This window comes from Lotus japonicus, chromosome 3 (genome assembly GCF_012489685.1).
Source record: "Lotus japonicus ecotype B-129 chromosome 3, LjGifu_v1.2".
NCBI classification, from domain to species: Eukaryota; Viridiplantae; Streptophyta; class Magnoliopsida; order Fabales; family Fabaceae; genus Lotus; species Lotus japonicus.
Genome location: NC_080043.1, coordinates 93075790 through 93094944, shown reverse-complemented (window position 1 = coordinate 93094944; position 19155 = coordinate 93075790). Strand labels below are relative to the sequence as shown.

Sequence of the window (19155 nt, the reverse complement as noted above, 5' to 3'; positions counted from 1 at the left end):
AATAAAATTAAAATTAAAAAAATTTATATAGGAAAAAATATTCAACTACTTACATTAAATAACAACATTCATAAACTTAAAATTTACTTGAGTTTTGTATTTCCCAAATATTAAAAATTAAAGTCAATAAGAAAATAATACTTACTAATAAATAATTTAGATAAAATAGTTTTAAAATTAAAAAAATTATATTTATATGCAAAGGAGACTTGAGTTTTACATTATATCATAAAACTCTCATACCTTCGTATTAAAATAAATTAAGAAATAATAAATTTTCTTTGTAATAATATATGAAAAAATAATAAAAAACTGGAAAAAAAATTGTATTGCCAAAAAATATTCAACTACTTACATTAAATAACAACATTCAACAACTTAAAAAAACATGAAATTATCTATAGTTTTTCATTTGAAAAATATTAAAAATAAAAATTATTTGATAATAAATAATATGGATAAAAAAATAAAAAATTGAAAAACAAATGGCGCTAAAAGGTATTTAATATTAACTATAACATGTATATACATTATTGAAAAAATAATGGCATAATAGAGAAAAATAATAATGGCCAAAGTTGAATAAATGTTTGTTGTGTGAGGTCTGTCGTATTCACTTAACGTTATCGTAGAGCCACAAGAGAATAGTATCATGGCTATTGGCTGTGAGAATACATTCGCAAACCAAATAAGCTGAAAAAAATTAAATTCATAAGGTAATATTTTAGGCTATTTTTTTTTTTTAAAAAAAAGCTATTTAAGTTACCACTTCTTGGTCTTGATATGTTAGAGTAAATGATTTTCAGGTATAAAATATAAAAAATGATATCAAAACTTATTTAATGACATTAAACATTTATTACTTAATATTTCTTATGAAATTTAAATATTTCAAATTAAATTAATTATTTTTCATATTATTCATATGATTTCTATGCTAATAGTTAAATTTGAGTAGTATTAATTATTTATACAAAAGAAATTATATTATTATTAAAAGATAGATGTACATGAGAACAACCCTCTCATGAAAAATAGGGGCTAAATCAATACAAGAATGTCCCCTGCATCCTTGCCAATTCATTAAACATTTTGGTACTTAAAACAACTTATGCCTGAGTCTCATTAAAACATTCTTAGGAAAAACCCAGTGGGGAAAACCCTATGGAAGAAAAAAGAGTACTCAAAACACAAGCGACAACCAAAATGTCAATAACAACAGCAAATACATAACCTCAATCTGCCATAAAAAATTTCTATAATGATTAAAAATACTTAACACATTTTTTTATTTATAATTAAAAAATATTTTAATTTTATATTAGTTAAATTATAATAATTTTTTTATATAATGTTAAAAAATATTGTAAATAAACCCGTGCACCGCACGGGTATCTATATCTATATATATTAGAAAAGAACAACTTCTAGCATGACGTGTCGCTCTCACAGGCCAAGTTAGTGACGTGTCGCTCCGAGATTAATTCTCACTTAATTATTTACACGTCAGCTTTTCCACCTATTTAATTATTTACACGTCAGCTTTTCCACCTATTAATTTTCGGATTTTTAATTAATTCAGGATTTTATGAGTTTTTATTGTGATTTGCTATATTTTGATAGTTTTTATCTATATTTATTTAGTACCTTTTTAAAATTTAGATTTGATTAGGATTTAGGTTGTTTATTTCTTGATTTTATCTTATTATTTATTTTTAGAGTATTAATTAATTTTTATGGTATTTTTGTTGAATTTTTAGATTTTTAATTAACTCAGGATTTTATTACATATTTAATTTTAAAAAAACAAGTGATTATGTTAAATATTAAAATAAATAAAATCCAACATGATCATGTTCCATTTATAAGAGATTCATGTGAAGGAAAAAACAAAAAGATATTCAATGGGTAAATATTTTATATCTTCTTTTATTTTAACCTTAAAATTTCCTAAAAAACTGTCATTTTAAACAAAAATAAAATCTTATAAGTGATTTAAATCAATAATACATCCCATTAGCAAAAACCCTCTTAAAACCCTGTCTACCTCCACCGTCTCCTCCATAGAATTCTCATCCCACAACCTCTCCTACCTCGCCCAGCTCCACCACTTCCGGTTCACAATCTCTCTTTAACACATTCCATTTCACACACACAATGTCTCTTGACTCCGTTCATTAGTCTTATTTCATACCATAAGAAACCCTTTCTCAACCTCCTCTGTCGACTCACCATGTCCACCACGGCGCCACCGCTCCATCCGATTCGCTGTCGCGTCGCCACTCAAGCCACCCATTGGATACATGAGTGCAATAACATCATAAGGAGGAGGTAATCGAAGACGATTAAGGGCGATTTTTTGTGCTTTTGTTTTTTGGTTGGCTTTTGTCTTGCTGCCTTGGACTGATTGTGAATGTTGCAGATGGAGGTAATTTCAAATTATTTTCTTCCATTGCTTGAATAGCTAATTGTACTATGTTTTGGAGTTGTTTCTGTTTGGCTACGGTTCGCTGATGTGCTTCTAAGCATATTATGTTATGGCTTTTTCATTTTGTGGTGTTTCAGGGTCATACCAAGGATTCAGGAGCCAAGGGTGGAGATTCATCTGCCAAGAAAGATGTTAGCCGAGTCCTAATGCTCAGGTTAAACACGCTCATTCACACACCCCTATCATGTTTGATTGCATTAGTGGAAAAATATGAGTTTAATTTTGATGCACTCACGGGATTTTTAAATTAAATAAAAGAACTGGGTTTCTCAAATGTGTATAGAATCAAATAACTTCGGTCTGACAAGTGACTTTACACTGCTTACTCTCTCCTCTGGAATAAGTTTAATTTCACTCATTTTATGGCATCTCACATGGCTGAACTTTCATACCTGAAGAGATCAGTTCTGTATCCAGATGCAATTTGGATTATTCTTTTGGCCTAGAGTATTTAGCTTTTATCTCTTTAATGTGATGAGTATGCAATATTACACAAACGAAAATCAGTGACTTAGATAGATAAGTGGCTTAGTTAGTTTAACTTTAGTCCCTCTGTAATTAAGTGATTAGGTTAGTTATCATTTATGCTCATTATCTATCTGATTCATTTATGAGATAGTTAGTATTATAAAAACCTGTAGCATTTCAGCAATTGAGAACCTGTGTTTTGGTTTTCTTTCATTTTTTAATATTATTGTTTTGAAGAGTGAAACACCGAAATGGTATGGCAGTGATACTGTTAATGTGCTTAGGGGACGGCATTGAGAAAAAGTTTTATGATTCTGACTTCCATAAGCTTAGGGGATGGCAGTGGTCACTGTAGATTAAATTAGCTATTGGTTATTAGCCATCATTGATTTTATTCCCTGATTATGTCTCTGATAGTAATTGAAAAGTCAAATTACTATAAATGTTTTATGACCTACATTACTCCATACTTACACCACCCCCTGATAAAAAAAATACACAGATGATTGATTATTTCTATTCCCTTTGGACTTGGGAGCAAAGCTCCAACTATATAAGTAGGGTTCAAGAATTTGACTATTGAAGTCGCGGCAAAGCTTTGCCAACCCTACCAAGTTCTTCATTGAACATTGTAGAATCAGTCCTTGGTGCATGTGGGATTAGTACTTTAAAGAGAACAAATCTCATAATTGTGAATAATGTCTCTGACATTGTTAAAGCAGGATGGTACTACAAACAGGTTATCCATAGACTGGATGAATGGAACAACATTTAGCAATAGTTTTTTATAGGTATTTGACTATTCTATGCAGCTTTTCATTTTATAGCCCTTTTGGTTTTGAGCAGGATGACCCTTTAGGGTGGTACATAAACTTCAACTAGATATCGTGTAAATTAATGTAATGGATGCTACAGGGGTGCTGCTCATGTTGGATGGAATGGAACAACAGTTAGCAATAGTTTTTTATAGGTTATTTGAGTATTCTATGCAGCTTTTCATTTTATAGCCCTTTTGGTTTTGTGCAGGATGGCCCTTTAGGGTGGTACATATTTTTATATAGGACGAATAACATAAAGTTCAGCTAGATATCGTGTAAATTAATGTCAATGGATGCTACAGGGGTGCTGCTCATGTGTTTCATGTTCACAACAATTACTGCTTTGGAGCTTGCTTAAAATATGATTGGCCTAAAATAATCATTTTATGTTTCCCTTCCTCTTCATTTTTGCTAAGAAAAGTCCCTCTCAAGTCACAATAAAAGTGAGTGAAATTCATCAATTTTAGACTGCCTTTCATTTGCTCTTTTTGTCTCAGGGGATTTGACAGCTTATGGTAATTGATTGGAATAATTGCTCTCTCGGACTATTACTAAAAGAGAAAGGTACCATGCTCTAGCTCTTTCTGTCTGGCATCTTTTACTATATATTAATCACTCATTATCTTACCTGATATATAATGTTAACAACGCGTCCTCTTTCAATTCTTAATTTGTTTAATAACTTCTTTTGTTCAATCCATGGAGTATGTAGACGTGTTCCCTTGCTATGTTGAATATGTATTTATATAGTGACATGCCAATCTATTGATTTATTTCAAAAACTGTCCATAGAGGTGGATGCTGAGTTAGTTTCTTTATTGCAAGAAATTAGGATTAGAATGTGCTAGCAGCAGGTTACCTATTTAATCAGGATTTAGAGATCCTATATTTTCTGTTTTCTTCAAAATATCTGAATTTTTTACATATGCCTAAGTTTTGGCTTCTTTACACTATTCGTTGATATTCTGTGGTGATTTTTCAGCAAAAGTATATTCTGATTGGTTTTAAATAATCATTTTATGTTTCCCTTTCTCTTCATTTTAGATCAAATATGTAAGCGGCTCATATGATTCTGGGAATGTCTTCCTCTTATTGAATAAAGAGATTTCAGAGCATGAATATTTGAAAATAGTATAGAGTTCATTGCTGAGACTTTTCTATTGGTAACTTTGGTAACTCTTGCTTTTAAGTTTTGGTAAATTTGCCCACACTTCATATTTTCAAAATTGGATTTGTGAATATTGTTGGATTTGTCACTTATTACAGATTTCAAATTTATTTATAAATCCCGATAAATGCAGTATTTTATTTGCTTTGTGTTGTACCCTTTTAAGTTTTTGTGTAAATGATGGATTGCTTGATCCAAATCTGGTGCCAAAAGATGTCAAACTAGAAATTCTATCGAATTATATTTTTATGTCTTTAAAACCTTTTGTTTGTGCTACATCTTTTTATGCTATATGTTTTTAGTTTTTCTTGCACTGATAAAACTAAGGTTATAAAAATAGTAATTACTAATCTGGTGTGAATATTTGATTCAAGCTTTGATTGAGATTTAAGGCTTTGTTTTATAACAGCTTTTGAGAAATGATTTAATTGAGGCCATGCCCTGTGAAATGTGATATTTTACTTTTTTCAAATATCAAACTCTAGGTTTGCTTTTGGGTGATATTTAAGCTTAACTAACCACCTTATTTTAAACTCTAGGAGGTATGGCTCAATCTTTGTAGCATTGGGGAAAATTGGTCTGACAATAAGTGTTTGGTGGATTTTTCACCCAAGAGGAAGCTTTGCCAGTTTTCAAGATTGACCAAGGGAGCTTCTTTAAACGGTCTTGAAGGTCTCCTCCTTGAGCCACCAAGAGAGGCTCTTAACAATTCAAACAAGAACTTGAAGATCAAGTACCTGCAGGTACTACTGAGCGCGACATGCATATGTTGGCTTAAAAGGGCTCTTACCATAAGAGTAGTTGAGATAAACATGACTCATTTCTTTTAGATATGGCCAAGAACTTAGGATTGAGCAAGCATATATGAATATTACAATTTGAGATTTGTAGGACGAGATGTTTGAAGGTTCTATATTTTATTATATTGTTACCTGAAATCACATTAGAAGGTTTGACTTGCGTTGGGTTTCACTCGAAGTAAAGCATAGAAAAAAGAATGTCAGGTAAGCATACAGAGTAAAATGCTAGATACGAAGAGCATACTCTATGTTGTTGAATTTCGTAGTTCTTGGACATGGTGTTGGAAGGAGTAAACGTCTTCCACGAAGGGATATTTTATATGAAAATGATTGTGTTAAAATTAATAGAAAAAAAATTAATATAATTAATTTTAGTATTTTTAAAAAAATTTAAGAGGGTATATTTATATATGTATATAACTATAATAGTTTGATAGTTAAAATAGTATGAGGAATAAAAAATATGAATACATATGTACTATAGATTTATGACCTAAATTTATTAGTGCTAACATATTCGAGTTATGAGATCTCACGGGAAGGAACACTTTACATGATAAATGAAAAATGTGTACACATAGTTAAAAAAACATTTTTATATAACTTAAGTGTATTTTTAATAATGTAAACAATAATTATATATTTATGTATTGTTACATATCTAAAACACAAAAGCAATACCCTTTATGCAACACAAGTATACATCTTCGCAACCAAAATTCAGTTTTTTATTTATTGTAAATCATGTCAAACAAAGCATCAAAGGTTGTTGGCATCACTTCCTTGCGGATAAACTGGGGATTATGGCTTACATGAGCACAGAGCACACCAAAGTGGATTGGACACCACATTTGTCACTCAAAACCTTAAGGCAAACAAAATTCAGTTATACCTCATATATGCAAAACTTAAATATTTTGGCCTAATAACTTTTGTGTTTTTCAAAATCTTTATATTAGTCTATTCAGTGTATGCTTACAAAATACTAGAATTGAGTGTCTAAATTTGTGCTCTTTAAATATCTACATCTTTATTATGATTGTTCTTACATTCTTAGCATTTTAAATATTTTATAATTTAAAATATTAATCGATGTATCAAATACAATAGACAAATTTCCCGTGCAACGCGCGGGTAAAAAACACTAGTAATATCTAGTTTCAATTAAAAGAAAAAATGAGGGCTGACAAAATTAATTACGGAAATAATTATTATACATCACTTTCTGGACAGTTTTTTTTGGTCAAAGGACGGGTTTATAATATACGTAAATAATTACAGGCCAGACTCCTAGGCCCTGCATTAGGCGCAGGGACTTCGACCTCGGCGCAACAGATAATGACCCATACCCGCTTGGCATAGTGTTTTTTGTATATACATTCGGTGATCCGGTATTCAGTCATTCTTTGGATGCCATCAGATTCGGGATTTAGTCATAATTAAGGCTCATCATCTCTCCCCTATAATTTATTGTGTGAGGAATGGATCGAACCCAATAGTTCTTCTCACACACTCAATTCGCGTTGTCAACTGAGCTACCCCTCTTGGGTACTTGCCATTCAAACCATGTGACTAAACAATATGCTTTAATCACATGGTTCGTATATTCAAGTCTACAACATATGATTAGTCAAATCCTAGCTTCATGGCACTGCATTAGGCACGAACGACGTGATAAAAACTTAATGTTGACGCCTCTTAAAAGGATGGCAACATTGCCGGAGTAGGCATGGTATCACGCGACAACAATGGACAAGTTCCAGTAGCGGCGTCCAAGTTCTCAGTTCATGGGACGTCGCCGACGGTGACTAAATGTACGAGACTTTGTTGGGATTTGTCTTTGGCGGTGGACTTGGGGTTCCGGACGATTTATGAGAACATATTGCTTACCTTTGTTTCAGAGTTGGAAGAAGTGGGATCCCGATGATTCTTACTTGGTTATGATGGTTAAAGATTGTCATCGTTTGACTTCTGCTTTTAAGTTAACGTCTTTATCGTTTGTTCATAAGAGTGTAATGGATCTCTTGGCCCAAAATGTTGCCACCTACTTAGATATCGATGGATAAAATTCCACAAGAGGTATTTCTACTTAAACTCTAATGTAATAACTTTGCTTTCCGTTTAATTTAATGTTATTGATTTCCAAATCTATGATTATCATAAGATAGAGATATAGAATATCTCCATCTTCTCAAATAAGACATGTCTCATAATTTTTTATCCTCGCAAGCAAAAAGATGTCTTTTTAATAACAATTGTAACAAACACAATTTTCATAGCCGGCATATCAGGTCAGATCACTTACTTTCCCCCTTTCTTTGTTAGGAAAGATAAAGATAAGTTTTAGACTCAAACATGGCCAAATGATTGAGACAAAAATCACAAGTTAATCATTTTCCTGAAAAAGGTAGGAGTACGTGACAATTTTTTTTTTCCAAACACACAAATTACTTATGGAATGATATTAGACGAGTAAACAGCCATTTTGGTCCCTGATTGTGTATACTGGTGACGGACTAGTCCTCATACTTTGAAAATGGTCATTTTTAATCCCTGAATGTGTTGTCGTCGGTCAAGTTAGTCCTTGGTTCAGTTTTCCGTTAGTCCCTTAGACGGAAAAGTCCAAATGGCAAATAAATTTCCACGCTAGCATCCTACTGGCACCTTATCGTTTTCCCTCCCAAAAAACAATGTCAATTTCGTCCCTGGCTTATGCTTCTTCTTCCTCCTCCTGCTTTTTTTCTTCCTCCTGCTCTTCTTCATCATCATCATGTTCATCTTCATCATTCTTCATCTTTTTTATCTTCATCATCCTCTCCATTTAAAATTTACGGGAAAAATTTAATTAAGGAAAAAACTAATTAATGCCAGCTTAATAAACCTAATTAATTAAAGTTAAAACAAAACCTATATTTTCTTGTTCTTCATCTCTTCATCATCATCTTCATCAAAAACCAAAAACCCAGATTTTGATGTTTACTTACTGTTATTCTTCATTGCTATTCATCACTCAATTATTATTCATTGTATCAAGAATAATTTATATTTTGATGTTCCTTACTGCTATGATACAGAAAATTTACATAACAAGTAAACAAAATTCAATGTAACTTCATCCCTTTACAACACCTGTCAACCATATTCTAATGCTCCTATATGATTCTGCAGTATCTGAAGAATACATGCGATAAACCAAAACCCCATATACCCATCACTCAATACAAAAAAAAAAGTGCATCAATTAAAAAGACAAACAAAAAGAAAATTTGTTGAACCCAATACAAGATTGCACTCCACCCTGCCAATTCAAAACTAAAACAGTCATCAATCACTTCATTCGGTGAGTGGATACTCTTCATCAGTTTGGTGATGGGTTTTCGATACAATTTTACAAACAAAACCGATCCATGAATTTTTCGCTATCTGCTTTTAATCCCATACCAAAAAATGGTTAAGAAATACAAACAAAAATGTGCAGCAAACAAATTGTCGACGATTGCTTACAGGGATACATAAAAAAAATTTGCATAAGAGAAATAAATGGAAAATGCAAAAAGAACAAAATTGCAGATTTTGACCCACTCAAGATCTAGTTGCCTCCGGTCTTTCCAGAACCAGCAATATACTAAATGGGAAATGCAAAATTCCAGAAATCCTAAAGCCATACACGGCCACCCCCAATCTACACCTTGAATTTATTTTTCTTTGCAAATATCATCATCTCATCTCATCAACTTCCCAATTTCTGAAGAAACCCCCACCACTACCACTGCAACCCCAACCCCCAGCTACGATCAAAATTCAGAAACCCAGTGAGAGAAAGAAAGGGATGAGGGGAGAGGGGAAAGGTTGAATTAGAAAGGGATGGTGCCAATCCAGATCCAGTATAGAGAGATAAACCGAGGATAGTGAATCGGTTAAGCTTCTGGACGAGGTGTGAGGATGATGGTATTAGAAAATCACATTATGGTTTGTCAAAATCAAAAGCCCCTTCTTCTTCAACCTCTACCGTCTCTGCAACTTTGCTTCTTCTTCAACCAACCTCTGTTCATATCAAAACCAATCAAAAACCACCAGATACAAGCCTCATTGGATGTAAAGAAGCATTGTTGACCCAAAAATTGCAAACTTTAGAGGCATGGGTCGCGATTTGGCCCTGATCTGCGCGGTGCATGTCACAGTGGTGTAGATTTGAGTTGAGGCAAGTTTGGAGGAAGGAGGAGAAAAAAGGATGAACGTAGGGTGAAGGGAGAAGAATGAAACAAAGGGTGAAGGAGAGCAAGGGGTGTGAATGTGTGATTGAAATGAAGAAGAAGAAGAAGATGATGAATTGATGATGATGAAGTCTGGAGAAGAAGATAATATGATGATGAACCTAGGGACGAAATTGACATTATGTTTTAGGAGGGAAAAAAGAGAAGGTGCCACATAGGACTCTTGCATGAAATTTTTTTTTGCCATTTGGACTTTTCCGTCTGAGGGACTAACGGAAAACTGAACCAAGGACTAACTTGACTGACGGCAACACATTCAAGGATTAAAAATGACCATTTTCAAAGTATGAGGACTAGTCTGTCACCGATATACACAATTAGGGACCAAAATGGCTGTTTACTCGATATTAGACATCACTTCATGGAAAGATGTTTTTGAACTAAAATATTTAAAATATTACGATCATTTTTAGCACACGTGTAGTGTACTCAATTGGAAATAATATTTACTCAAATGGAGTAGAACTACGAAGATTGTCAGTTTGTCACATTCGCGAGTTTATGTAAACTTATCTTGGGTCCATAAACTCGACTTATACATGTGAGTTACAAAAATAACCTTATTGGACATCAAAGATGCCTTAACCAAATAAGTTTTAGACCTAACTTCATAATAAAACAAAATTTAAGAAATCATCACAATATTAGGGTGTGATATTATTTACTACATCTTATACTAATTTATAATTTTATAAAATATTTTATAAATATATGCTGATTAATAACACATTAATATTGTTCATGCTATGAACATTGTGACAGAGAGTAACACCTAAAATGAGGAAGAGACTGTACTAGACACAAAGAGAAAGAGTAATCGATTAGAGAGAGAAAGTAACTGAATTTTAAGAGTATATTGATCGATTGAGCCAAAAAGGTCCCTTACAATTAGTAATCGCTACTTATTTATATGGGAGGGGGTTGGGCCCCCCATATGCTAACATCTATAATGGGCCTCGTTGGCTAGGGCCCAACCCAATGGTCTACTGACCCGCCACTGGGCGGACAAACCCTGGGCACCCTGCTAGGGGCTCGTCGAGTCCAAATATATTAAAAATTATATAATTACATAATATGTAAAATTGGAGTATTTGTAAGAGTTTAATTTGATTTTTTTGATAATCTCCAATTAAAGGGAAATATTTTTTCAATTTTTGTTACTATGCACTGACAGTGTAATTTTTTTTTATACTGTCAACCAATCAGATTTTAAGGATGTGATAAAATTTCTCTTTTTATTTAACATCATTAATTGACGTGGCACATCTTTAAAATCTGACTGGTTGACAGTGTAAAAAAACTTTACACTGTCGGTGCATCATCTTTTCTCTATTTGTAAACGTAAAAAAAATGTATTTGTAAGTTAAATAGTTTTTCATATTTGTACTTGTGGCTTGGTTTGAGGTTTTTTTTTCCCGCTTGTGGCATTAGTTTGTTGCTCCAAACCTGTTATGGCCTTTGTTTTAATTTTTTTCAAACATTGGTTGGGCTTAAGCCCATTAACTTCCAAAACACTAGTTGTTACTTGTTACCTACATTACTACTTCTTCCCTTTGGTTGGATTTCTTCTCATCAAACTAACTTCTTCCCCTTTCCTTTCACTAGCTCCAGTGTACCAACTCGTAGACGGCACCCAAGAACATGAAAAAGGTTTTGATGCATTCATAGAACACAAAACAAGTAAGAGGATATGGATGCACTAATATTGTGTTTGGGTGCACAATGTTGTTCTGAAGATGTGAGTTTCTGTTCGTACTTTGCATAGTTTCGCATGAGATTGAAATCTTTTATCTCTAAAATTAAAACCTGTCTCATTTTCTTATCTCACTTGTAAAATTAACATGACAAAATCTCATTGAGACATAAAATTAAGACATCATCTAAAAATATAAGATATTTATCCCCTCATGTGATGACTGATTCCATTAGAAAAAATATATTTATAAAAAAAATGATTTATTCCAAATTAGTGAGAATGCTTACATCCAATAATAAAAAATTAGACTGCCAGAGACACTCCTCCACCCCAAACATAATTAGGAATTGAAAAGCCAATTTAAAATTAAATTAATTAAACATAATGCCTCATGGCCAGAGCCTAGAGTTTATTGATATCTCTGTTCCTTTAATTTATTGATATCTCACATATGTCAAAAAGTTTATCTATTTAAAAAAGTGTATATGTCATCACGCCTTTAATTTGTTGTTCCCTTCCCTTCCTCATTTTTTTTTAAGGGAAGTACGACTTTCATTCAAATCGAAATGAAAAATACATCCGCTAATAGCAAAGTATCAAACCAACTAGGAACATTATCCCACCAAATAGCATTGGGGAATTCATAAGCCTTAGAACTTAGAAGCTAGCATGTGAGCTACTGAATTTCCACTTCTCCTAATAAACTTGAGATCAAAGGATGTAAAAGCACTAGCTAATTGTCTACAATCACGAAGGACTGGTTCAATGTGGGAATTGGATTTTCTACCCATATAGGCGTCCACCACCCCTTTTGAATCTATTTCAAAGATTACCGAATCAATTTCCAGGTTGTGTGTCATCTTCTCTCCCTCATCCTCAACAAATGGGTTTGGGAAGAGCATTTTATACCAGGAACCTTCAACAAAACAAAAAAAAATTAGTAAATAAAATCTTTCCACTTATTCATTTTCTCATGTGACATTTATTCAAGAATGATAGCTTAGTTGACTAACCATGTTGAGTGTATGGGAAGAGCTTTCAGCTTCAATCCTCAGACAATACATTATTGGGAAGGAATGTAGAGCCTTAACTGCGACTAAATCTCGAATCTAACGACAGTCAAATAGTGACTGAGTACCGAATATTTATTTCTCTTGTGACATTTGAAATGAAAAAAATTCATTGGTCTTGCATGGCATTAAACATGGTTTAGTGGTCAAGATTTTTATCTAATGGTCAACTCCAGGTCTAATAATGCTTCCCGCGACAGGATGTTACCTGTTTCAACGTTACAAAATACAAACCACTCGTTTTCTTCCACTCTCTGTCCTCAACTCTCATTCATTGGCTTCTTCCTCTCACACCCAACAAAAATGGCACACTCTTTTCACACCTTCCCCCTCAAAGCCCCAAACCTCACACAACCGTCACCATCTCCACCACGCTCAAACCGCCACCACTCACCTCTTCACTTCCTCAACGCCGCCGCCACTCATTCAAACCCGCGCCGGCGCCTCCTCATTCTACCATCAAGACGGCGTCGCATTGATTTCGTAACCGCTCGCGCAGTTACAGATCGCGACCTCACTGATGAATCTGAATACAGAGAACAACAAATCGGCGAGGGTTCTGAAGTGGCGGAGGCGAGTCTGGGAGAGGGAACGGAACTGGCGGAGCAGAATGTGTGGGTTCAGATGAAGGAAATCGTGAAATTCACAGGGCCTGTGGCGGGGATTTGGTTGTGTGGACCGTTGATGAGTCTCATCGATACTGCGGTTGTTGGTCAGGGAAGCTCTGTTGAGCTTGCTGCTTTAGGTATTGCTTGCTTTTATCTCAGATTGATGCACCTTTTTTTTTTTGCTGTAATCGTTGAAGTTATCGTGTGCTTTTGGTAGTGTGCATTGCGTTTGAATTTGAATCTCATTTCCCATGAGCAGGTCCTGCAACGGTTTTTTGTGATTATTTGAGCTACACCTTCATGTTTCTGTCGGTTGCAACTTCCAATATGGTTGCTACTGCCCTCGCCAAACAGGTAGCTTGTCATTTTGAGATGTAGTTTCCAGATCGAAATTTTGATGAATATGTATTTGTGATGAACTGGCAAAAGGGTAGGTTAGTAGGCAATGCAATGTATAATTTGGGTGAAATTGGGTAAATAGCCTAATTCAGCCCATAAGCACTTATCTAATTCATGAACTAATTGAGAAGCTTATTGAAAAAAAGCTCAAATAAGCTCTTCCAAACACGACCTTGATCCATATACTATCATAGTAAAGTGGGGGTATAAGACACAACAGACTTGTGGCATAATATGCTTTCATTAGAATCTTGATGTCTCTATAGCTTAACCTTCCAAATCTCTCTGTATTTAACCATGCAGTAATGCTACTGCCACCACTTTATCAATTATTATTTTATTTGACTGGATTTGACTCCTGTAAAGTGAGTGAGTCACTTTAAAGTGTAAAGTAAGTCATCAGAACCATTAATTGTGATGAACTACTCTGAAAAGTCAATAAAGCAACTCAATCAATGGTTGTGATTGACTTACTTTACATTTTAAAGTGACTCGCTCACTTTAGAGGAGCCGTACTCGATTTGACTAATTTGATCTAACTGTTTGACTATATCTAACCATATAATATCATGTAGTGAACTTTTTGGGATTATTGTTATCTCCACATGTGTGACTTTATGCACAAGCAGTTTTAGGATTTACATTGCCTTTCATGTGGAAATATGTTTGTGTAGGATAGGGAGGAAGTGCAGCATCACATATCTGTCTTGCTTTTTATTGGGTTAGGATGTGGCTTGGTGATGCTTGTGTTCACAAGGTTGTTTGCTGCAGCAACACTAACTGGTATTGAAAATGAGTGGTCTGGCCAACTGTGCCCTTCAACACATTTTGGATAGTAATAATTTGCTAATGCAGGAAAGGTAGCAAGGCCAATCCCATGACTGATGACTTTGCTATTTATGAGTTTTTCAGCTTTTACTGGGCTGAAGAATGTGCATGTAGTACCAGCAGCTAATACTTATGTCCAGGTTTGTGTTTGATTCTGGTTTCTATCCTTCCATTTAAATAAAGGTTGTAAATTGTAATTGATGTATTATGAATCCAAGAAATCATTAAACACTTCATAAAGGTAGATAAGTAATCTCCATTTTCATTTTGGCTAAGGTTTTATAACAGCATTTTTTTAATGAAGGCATAAAAACTTACAAATAAGATTCTGCTTTCGTTTCATCATTATTTATTTATATTGAAAATTATCAACGAAAAGTTATCATCCTTTGCTTGATTTATTACACTGAATTTCTTGTGTTAGATTCGAGGCTTGGCATGGCCTGCTTTACTTATTGGATGGGTTGCTCAGAGTGCAAGGTGCAAAGTTTTATGTCAAATATGAGATACTTCCCTTGACATTCTATTGTGTTTCTGTTTATACCATTTCTGTTGAAATGCTGCTCAATTTGTTGATTGAGTTTGTCTTAACTTTTTCCTAGAAACTCTTGGCTTAAACTTTTCTTGCTTTGACATTTCTCAGATACCAAAAGTCATTTTTTAATACTGCTTGCTTTGTGATGATGCCACCTATGTGTTTCTCAGATTTAAATGAAAGTGTCAATTCTGTTGAAATGCTGTTCAACTTGTTGATTCAGTTTGCCTTAGTTTTTTCCTAGAAACTCTTGGCTTAACTTTACTTAGTTTGACATTTCTCAGATACCAAAGGTCTTTTTTTTAATACTACTTGCTTTCTGATGACGATATCTCATGTATTTCTCAGATTTAAATAAAAGTGTGAATTATCCTCTCTCTGTTTTAATGCCTAAACTTTTCGTTAAGCTGTTTGAGCAACCCTTTTAAAGTTGCTTTTACCATGAGTAGAGTTTAGTATTGGATAGACTTCTACTTTTTACGTTTTAATAATGGTACGCATTGTGTTCTCAGTTAAATCACTGTCTTGGTATTCACATTTTCTCTTGCAGTCTTGGCATGAAAGATTCGTGGGGACCCTTGAAAGCTTTGGCTGCTGCCAGTGTTATAAATGGAATTGGTGATATAGTTTTATGCACCTATTTAGGTTATGGTATTGCAGGGGCAGCATGGGCCACATTGGCTTCACAAGTACGTTGAACAAACTCGTATACATCATTATAATACATTAATGGTGCCATATATGGTTCTAACTATTTTCAATGTGCCATTTACACTTCTTTTACTCTCCCTTTTTGTCTTAAGGTTGTTGCTGCGTATATGATGAGCCAAACTCTAAACAATAAGGGATACAATGCGTTTGCCTTCTCCATTCCTTCAGCTAAGGAATTTTTTACAATACTCAGTATTTCTGCTCCTGTATTTGTGACACTGTTGTCAAAGGTTGTATAAGTATTTCTTATTTTCTTAAATTTGTTGCTCTTCATTTGAACTAGTCCAACCCGTCCAACCCTTTTTACTGCAACTTAAAATTCTGATGTTTAGGTGGCTTTCTACTCTCTGATTATATATTTTGCTACATCAATGGGTACACATCCAATGGCTGCCCATCAAGTTAGTTTTACTTCTTCTCTAACTCTTCATTTGCTCTCTATCTGTCACTTTCTGAAATCTGAATTCACAGTCAATGATAACTCAAGCCTTATGCTAGGTCATGGTTCAAATCTACATGGCATGCACAATATTTGGTGAACCTCTCTCCCAAACTGCTCAATCATTTATGCCTGAATTGATGTATGGAGTAAATCGGAGTTTGGCAAAGGTTAGTGTTACGGTTTTGAATGGTCTCTCCCCTTCCCTAATATGTATAGTATGGGCTCTCTTTTGTGCCCACTTGGCTTTCCCGTTCTGTAGGTAGGATCTTTCTTTTTTGTTGGAAGGGTAATTTTATAAGATGATAGTCTGTTCTCCTTACTCATCCATAATGCAGATTCTCTCAATACATTGTCTAGAATATTCAAAAGTGACCTGAGTTTTTATAATATTGACAGGCTCGATCACTTCTTAGGTCTCTTGTAATTATCGGAGTTATACTTGGATTGTTTTTTGGGATTGTTGGAACATCTGTTCCTTGGTTATTCCCATACATTTTTACATCTGATCAGATGGTCATCCAGGAGGTCAGTTCTTGAATTTTAACCTATAGCTTGGGAAATTTTACTATCTTCTCTGTGTCTACAGTCTACATTGTGTGACATTATCTACGGATAGGGATGCAGAGGCTTTTATGAATTAAACAGTTGTGGAATTAATGCTTAAGTTAGTATTTGACTTATGTATTTGTGATTATGCAGATGCATAGGATTCTGATTCCATACTTTGTAGCTCTATCCGTGACACCCACTATTGTCGGCCTGGAGGGAACAATGCTGGTATGTTCATGTTAGAACTTAGAAATTACAATTCTTATTATTTTAGGAGTTCTGTTATGTTAGTACTCTTAATCAGTTGGATTTATATTAGTTGTATGACACTAGTACTCCAGCTATATTTTTGAGTATAAAGTTGAGTGTCAAAGTGATAGGTACAAGTACTCAAGATGAAAGAAAGACTGTTTAGTGTTTAGTGAATAAAAAAACTCTTCAATATTTGAGAGAAATCTAGGTGAGATAAATAGATAATCCTAAGGATGAGATCATCACCTCTGATTCTTTTATTTATAACATGTGTTCTCTCACTCTGACTTACTCCCTCAAACTTACTAAGGAAGTGGCTACCTAACAAAGTCCAAACCTTTATATCATTTCTTTCATCTTATGTTCATTTTAGTAGTTTTACCTCAAAGTAATTCCATTTTATTCTATCCAAACAAATTCATTTATATAAACTTACTTTTACACTACATTCCTAAATACAGATTCATTATTTCACACTTAATTTTATCCAATCGTAAAACAAACAGATTCCAAGATTGTAGGTTCATTTTATATTTGTTTTTGCAGGCTGGACGGGATCTTAGATTTTTAAGCTTGTCAATGATTGGATGCTTTTTGCTGAATACTGTAGTGTTATTGGTAACAACTTGTCATTGATTCAGCTAGTGCTTACTGTAATATGGAAAAATGCTAATAACACTCATTTTAACGCTATCATTTATTTGTAGATATTCATGTAGAGTCCACTAAAAATGGTGGGATCCACATGAATTTCAACTAATAGATGAGAGAGTTTGAAAAGAGTGTTAGAGTGAGTGTTGCTAGCATTGCTCTAGTAATATTGCTTGACGTAACACGCAATTTACCTTGATGCCAGACCTTGAGTAGTAGATATGGTTTACAAGGCTGTTGGTTTGCCCTTGCTGGATTTCAGTGGGTAAGACTCTGATCTACAACTTATTTAAGTGCAAGTATGATTTCTTGAAAATATTCTAACGTGCAGTTATTTTATGTTTCATTAGACTCGATTTTTATCAGCCCTTCTGCGCCTTCTCTCACCCAATGGCATTTTATTCTCGGAAGATTTAGGCCAGTATGAGCTGCAAAAGTTGAAGACTACCTAGTTCTGAAACTCCATTTTTTCTTATAGTATATTTGGGTTAGCTTCTATTTCTTCAGAATCAATTCTGAAACCCATAAATTTATAGAAGCTTCTCCCAAAATTGATTCAGATTTTAAATTTAATTGTATAAGAATATCCAAGCATGTGTTAAGTTCATGCTAAATTATCCAACAAGAAGCATGTCGTCTGTTGCATGTAAATCTTATAGGTTAAAACTTAGATGTATTGCAAAGTAGGCTTTTGGTAATTGGCACACCTTTCTACTTGTTCATATTGCCATGTATTATACTAGTATATAAATTTTAGTAGATAAGGTAAGTATACGACACGATCCTAGGGATAAATGGATTGTTGTGATCTCTGTCTTTTATTTTCCCTGTTTTATAGAACTATGGATTATAGAACTTCAGTTCGACATTATGATGTGACTGAGGCATTCAGCATCAAGGGTGTTCGGATGATTGTTTGCAATTGAACAAAAAAAAATATTGTTCGTAAATATAAGAATAAATTACTTACTATAAAAAATAACTTCGTATATTTCGATGTTTTTTTTTTCTTTTCATTCTAGTTCTGAAATTTGGGATGAATGTACAAAACATAACTTACGCCATGGACATATTTTATAGCTAGATTTCATGATATTATTTTACTGAAATCATTTTTCTCTTATTCTAACTTCTTTTTTAGTAATTGACCTCTTGATTCACTCCTCTTTCTCTAGAGGCTTGCATGACATTTTGGTCAATGATGTTGTAGTTTTTTTGTTTTGTTTCTTTGCTTATGTTCTTTTCATCTCATTTCTATTCATTTTCTATTTTTATTATTTTCTTACAGTTATTTTCTTATTATATCTCTAATTACTCTTTTATATGCATTTTCTCTCTAGATATCAGTTGAAATGGTGTTAAGGAAACATTTTGGGAGTAGCAAACTAGCAAATCCTA

General features: G+C 33.7%; 1 protein-coding gene across 1 annotated transcript; it reads left to right on the top strand.

Moving 5' to 3' along the window:
- The first annotated feature begins 13021 nt into the window (after positions 1 to 13021).
- On the top strand, positions 13022 to 18479 carry LOC130747527 (protein DETOXIFICATION 46, chloroplastic-like). Its single transcript, XM_057600493.1, has 14 exons — positions 13022 to 13527; positions 13650 to 13744; positions 14464 to 14572; positions 14702 to 14757; positions 15042 to 15097; positions 15703 to 15841; positions 15956 to 16093; positions 16196 to 16264; positions 16362 to 16472; positions 16702 to 16830; positions 17005 to 17082; positions 17653 to 17724; positions 17963 to 18022; positions 18108 to 18479. The coding sequence occupies exons 1-14, from the start codon at positions 13086 to 13088 to the stop codon at positions 18207 to 18209; spliced, it is 1656 nt and encodes a 551-aa protein (XP_057456476.1). The 5' UTR covers positions 13022 to 13085; the 3' UTR covers positions 18210 to 18479.
- Positions 18480 to 19155: the final 676 nt, after the last annotated feature.

Coding starts and splice junctions, on each gene's coding strand:
- LOC130747527 (XM_057600493.1), top strand. CDS start 13,086: ATGGCACACTCTTTTCACACCTTCCCCCTCAAAGCCCCAAACCTCACA. Junction 15,098..15,702: donor TGGGTTGCTCAGAGTGCAAG/GTGCAAAGTTTT, acceptor TTTCTCTTGCAG/TCTTGGCATGAAAGATTCGT. Junction 18,023..18,107: donor CCCTTGCTGGATTTCAGTGG/GTAAGACTCTGA, acceptor ATGTTTCATTAG/ACTCGATTTTTATCAGCCCT.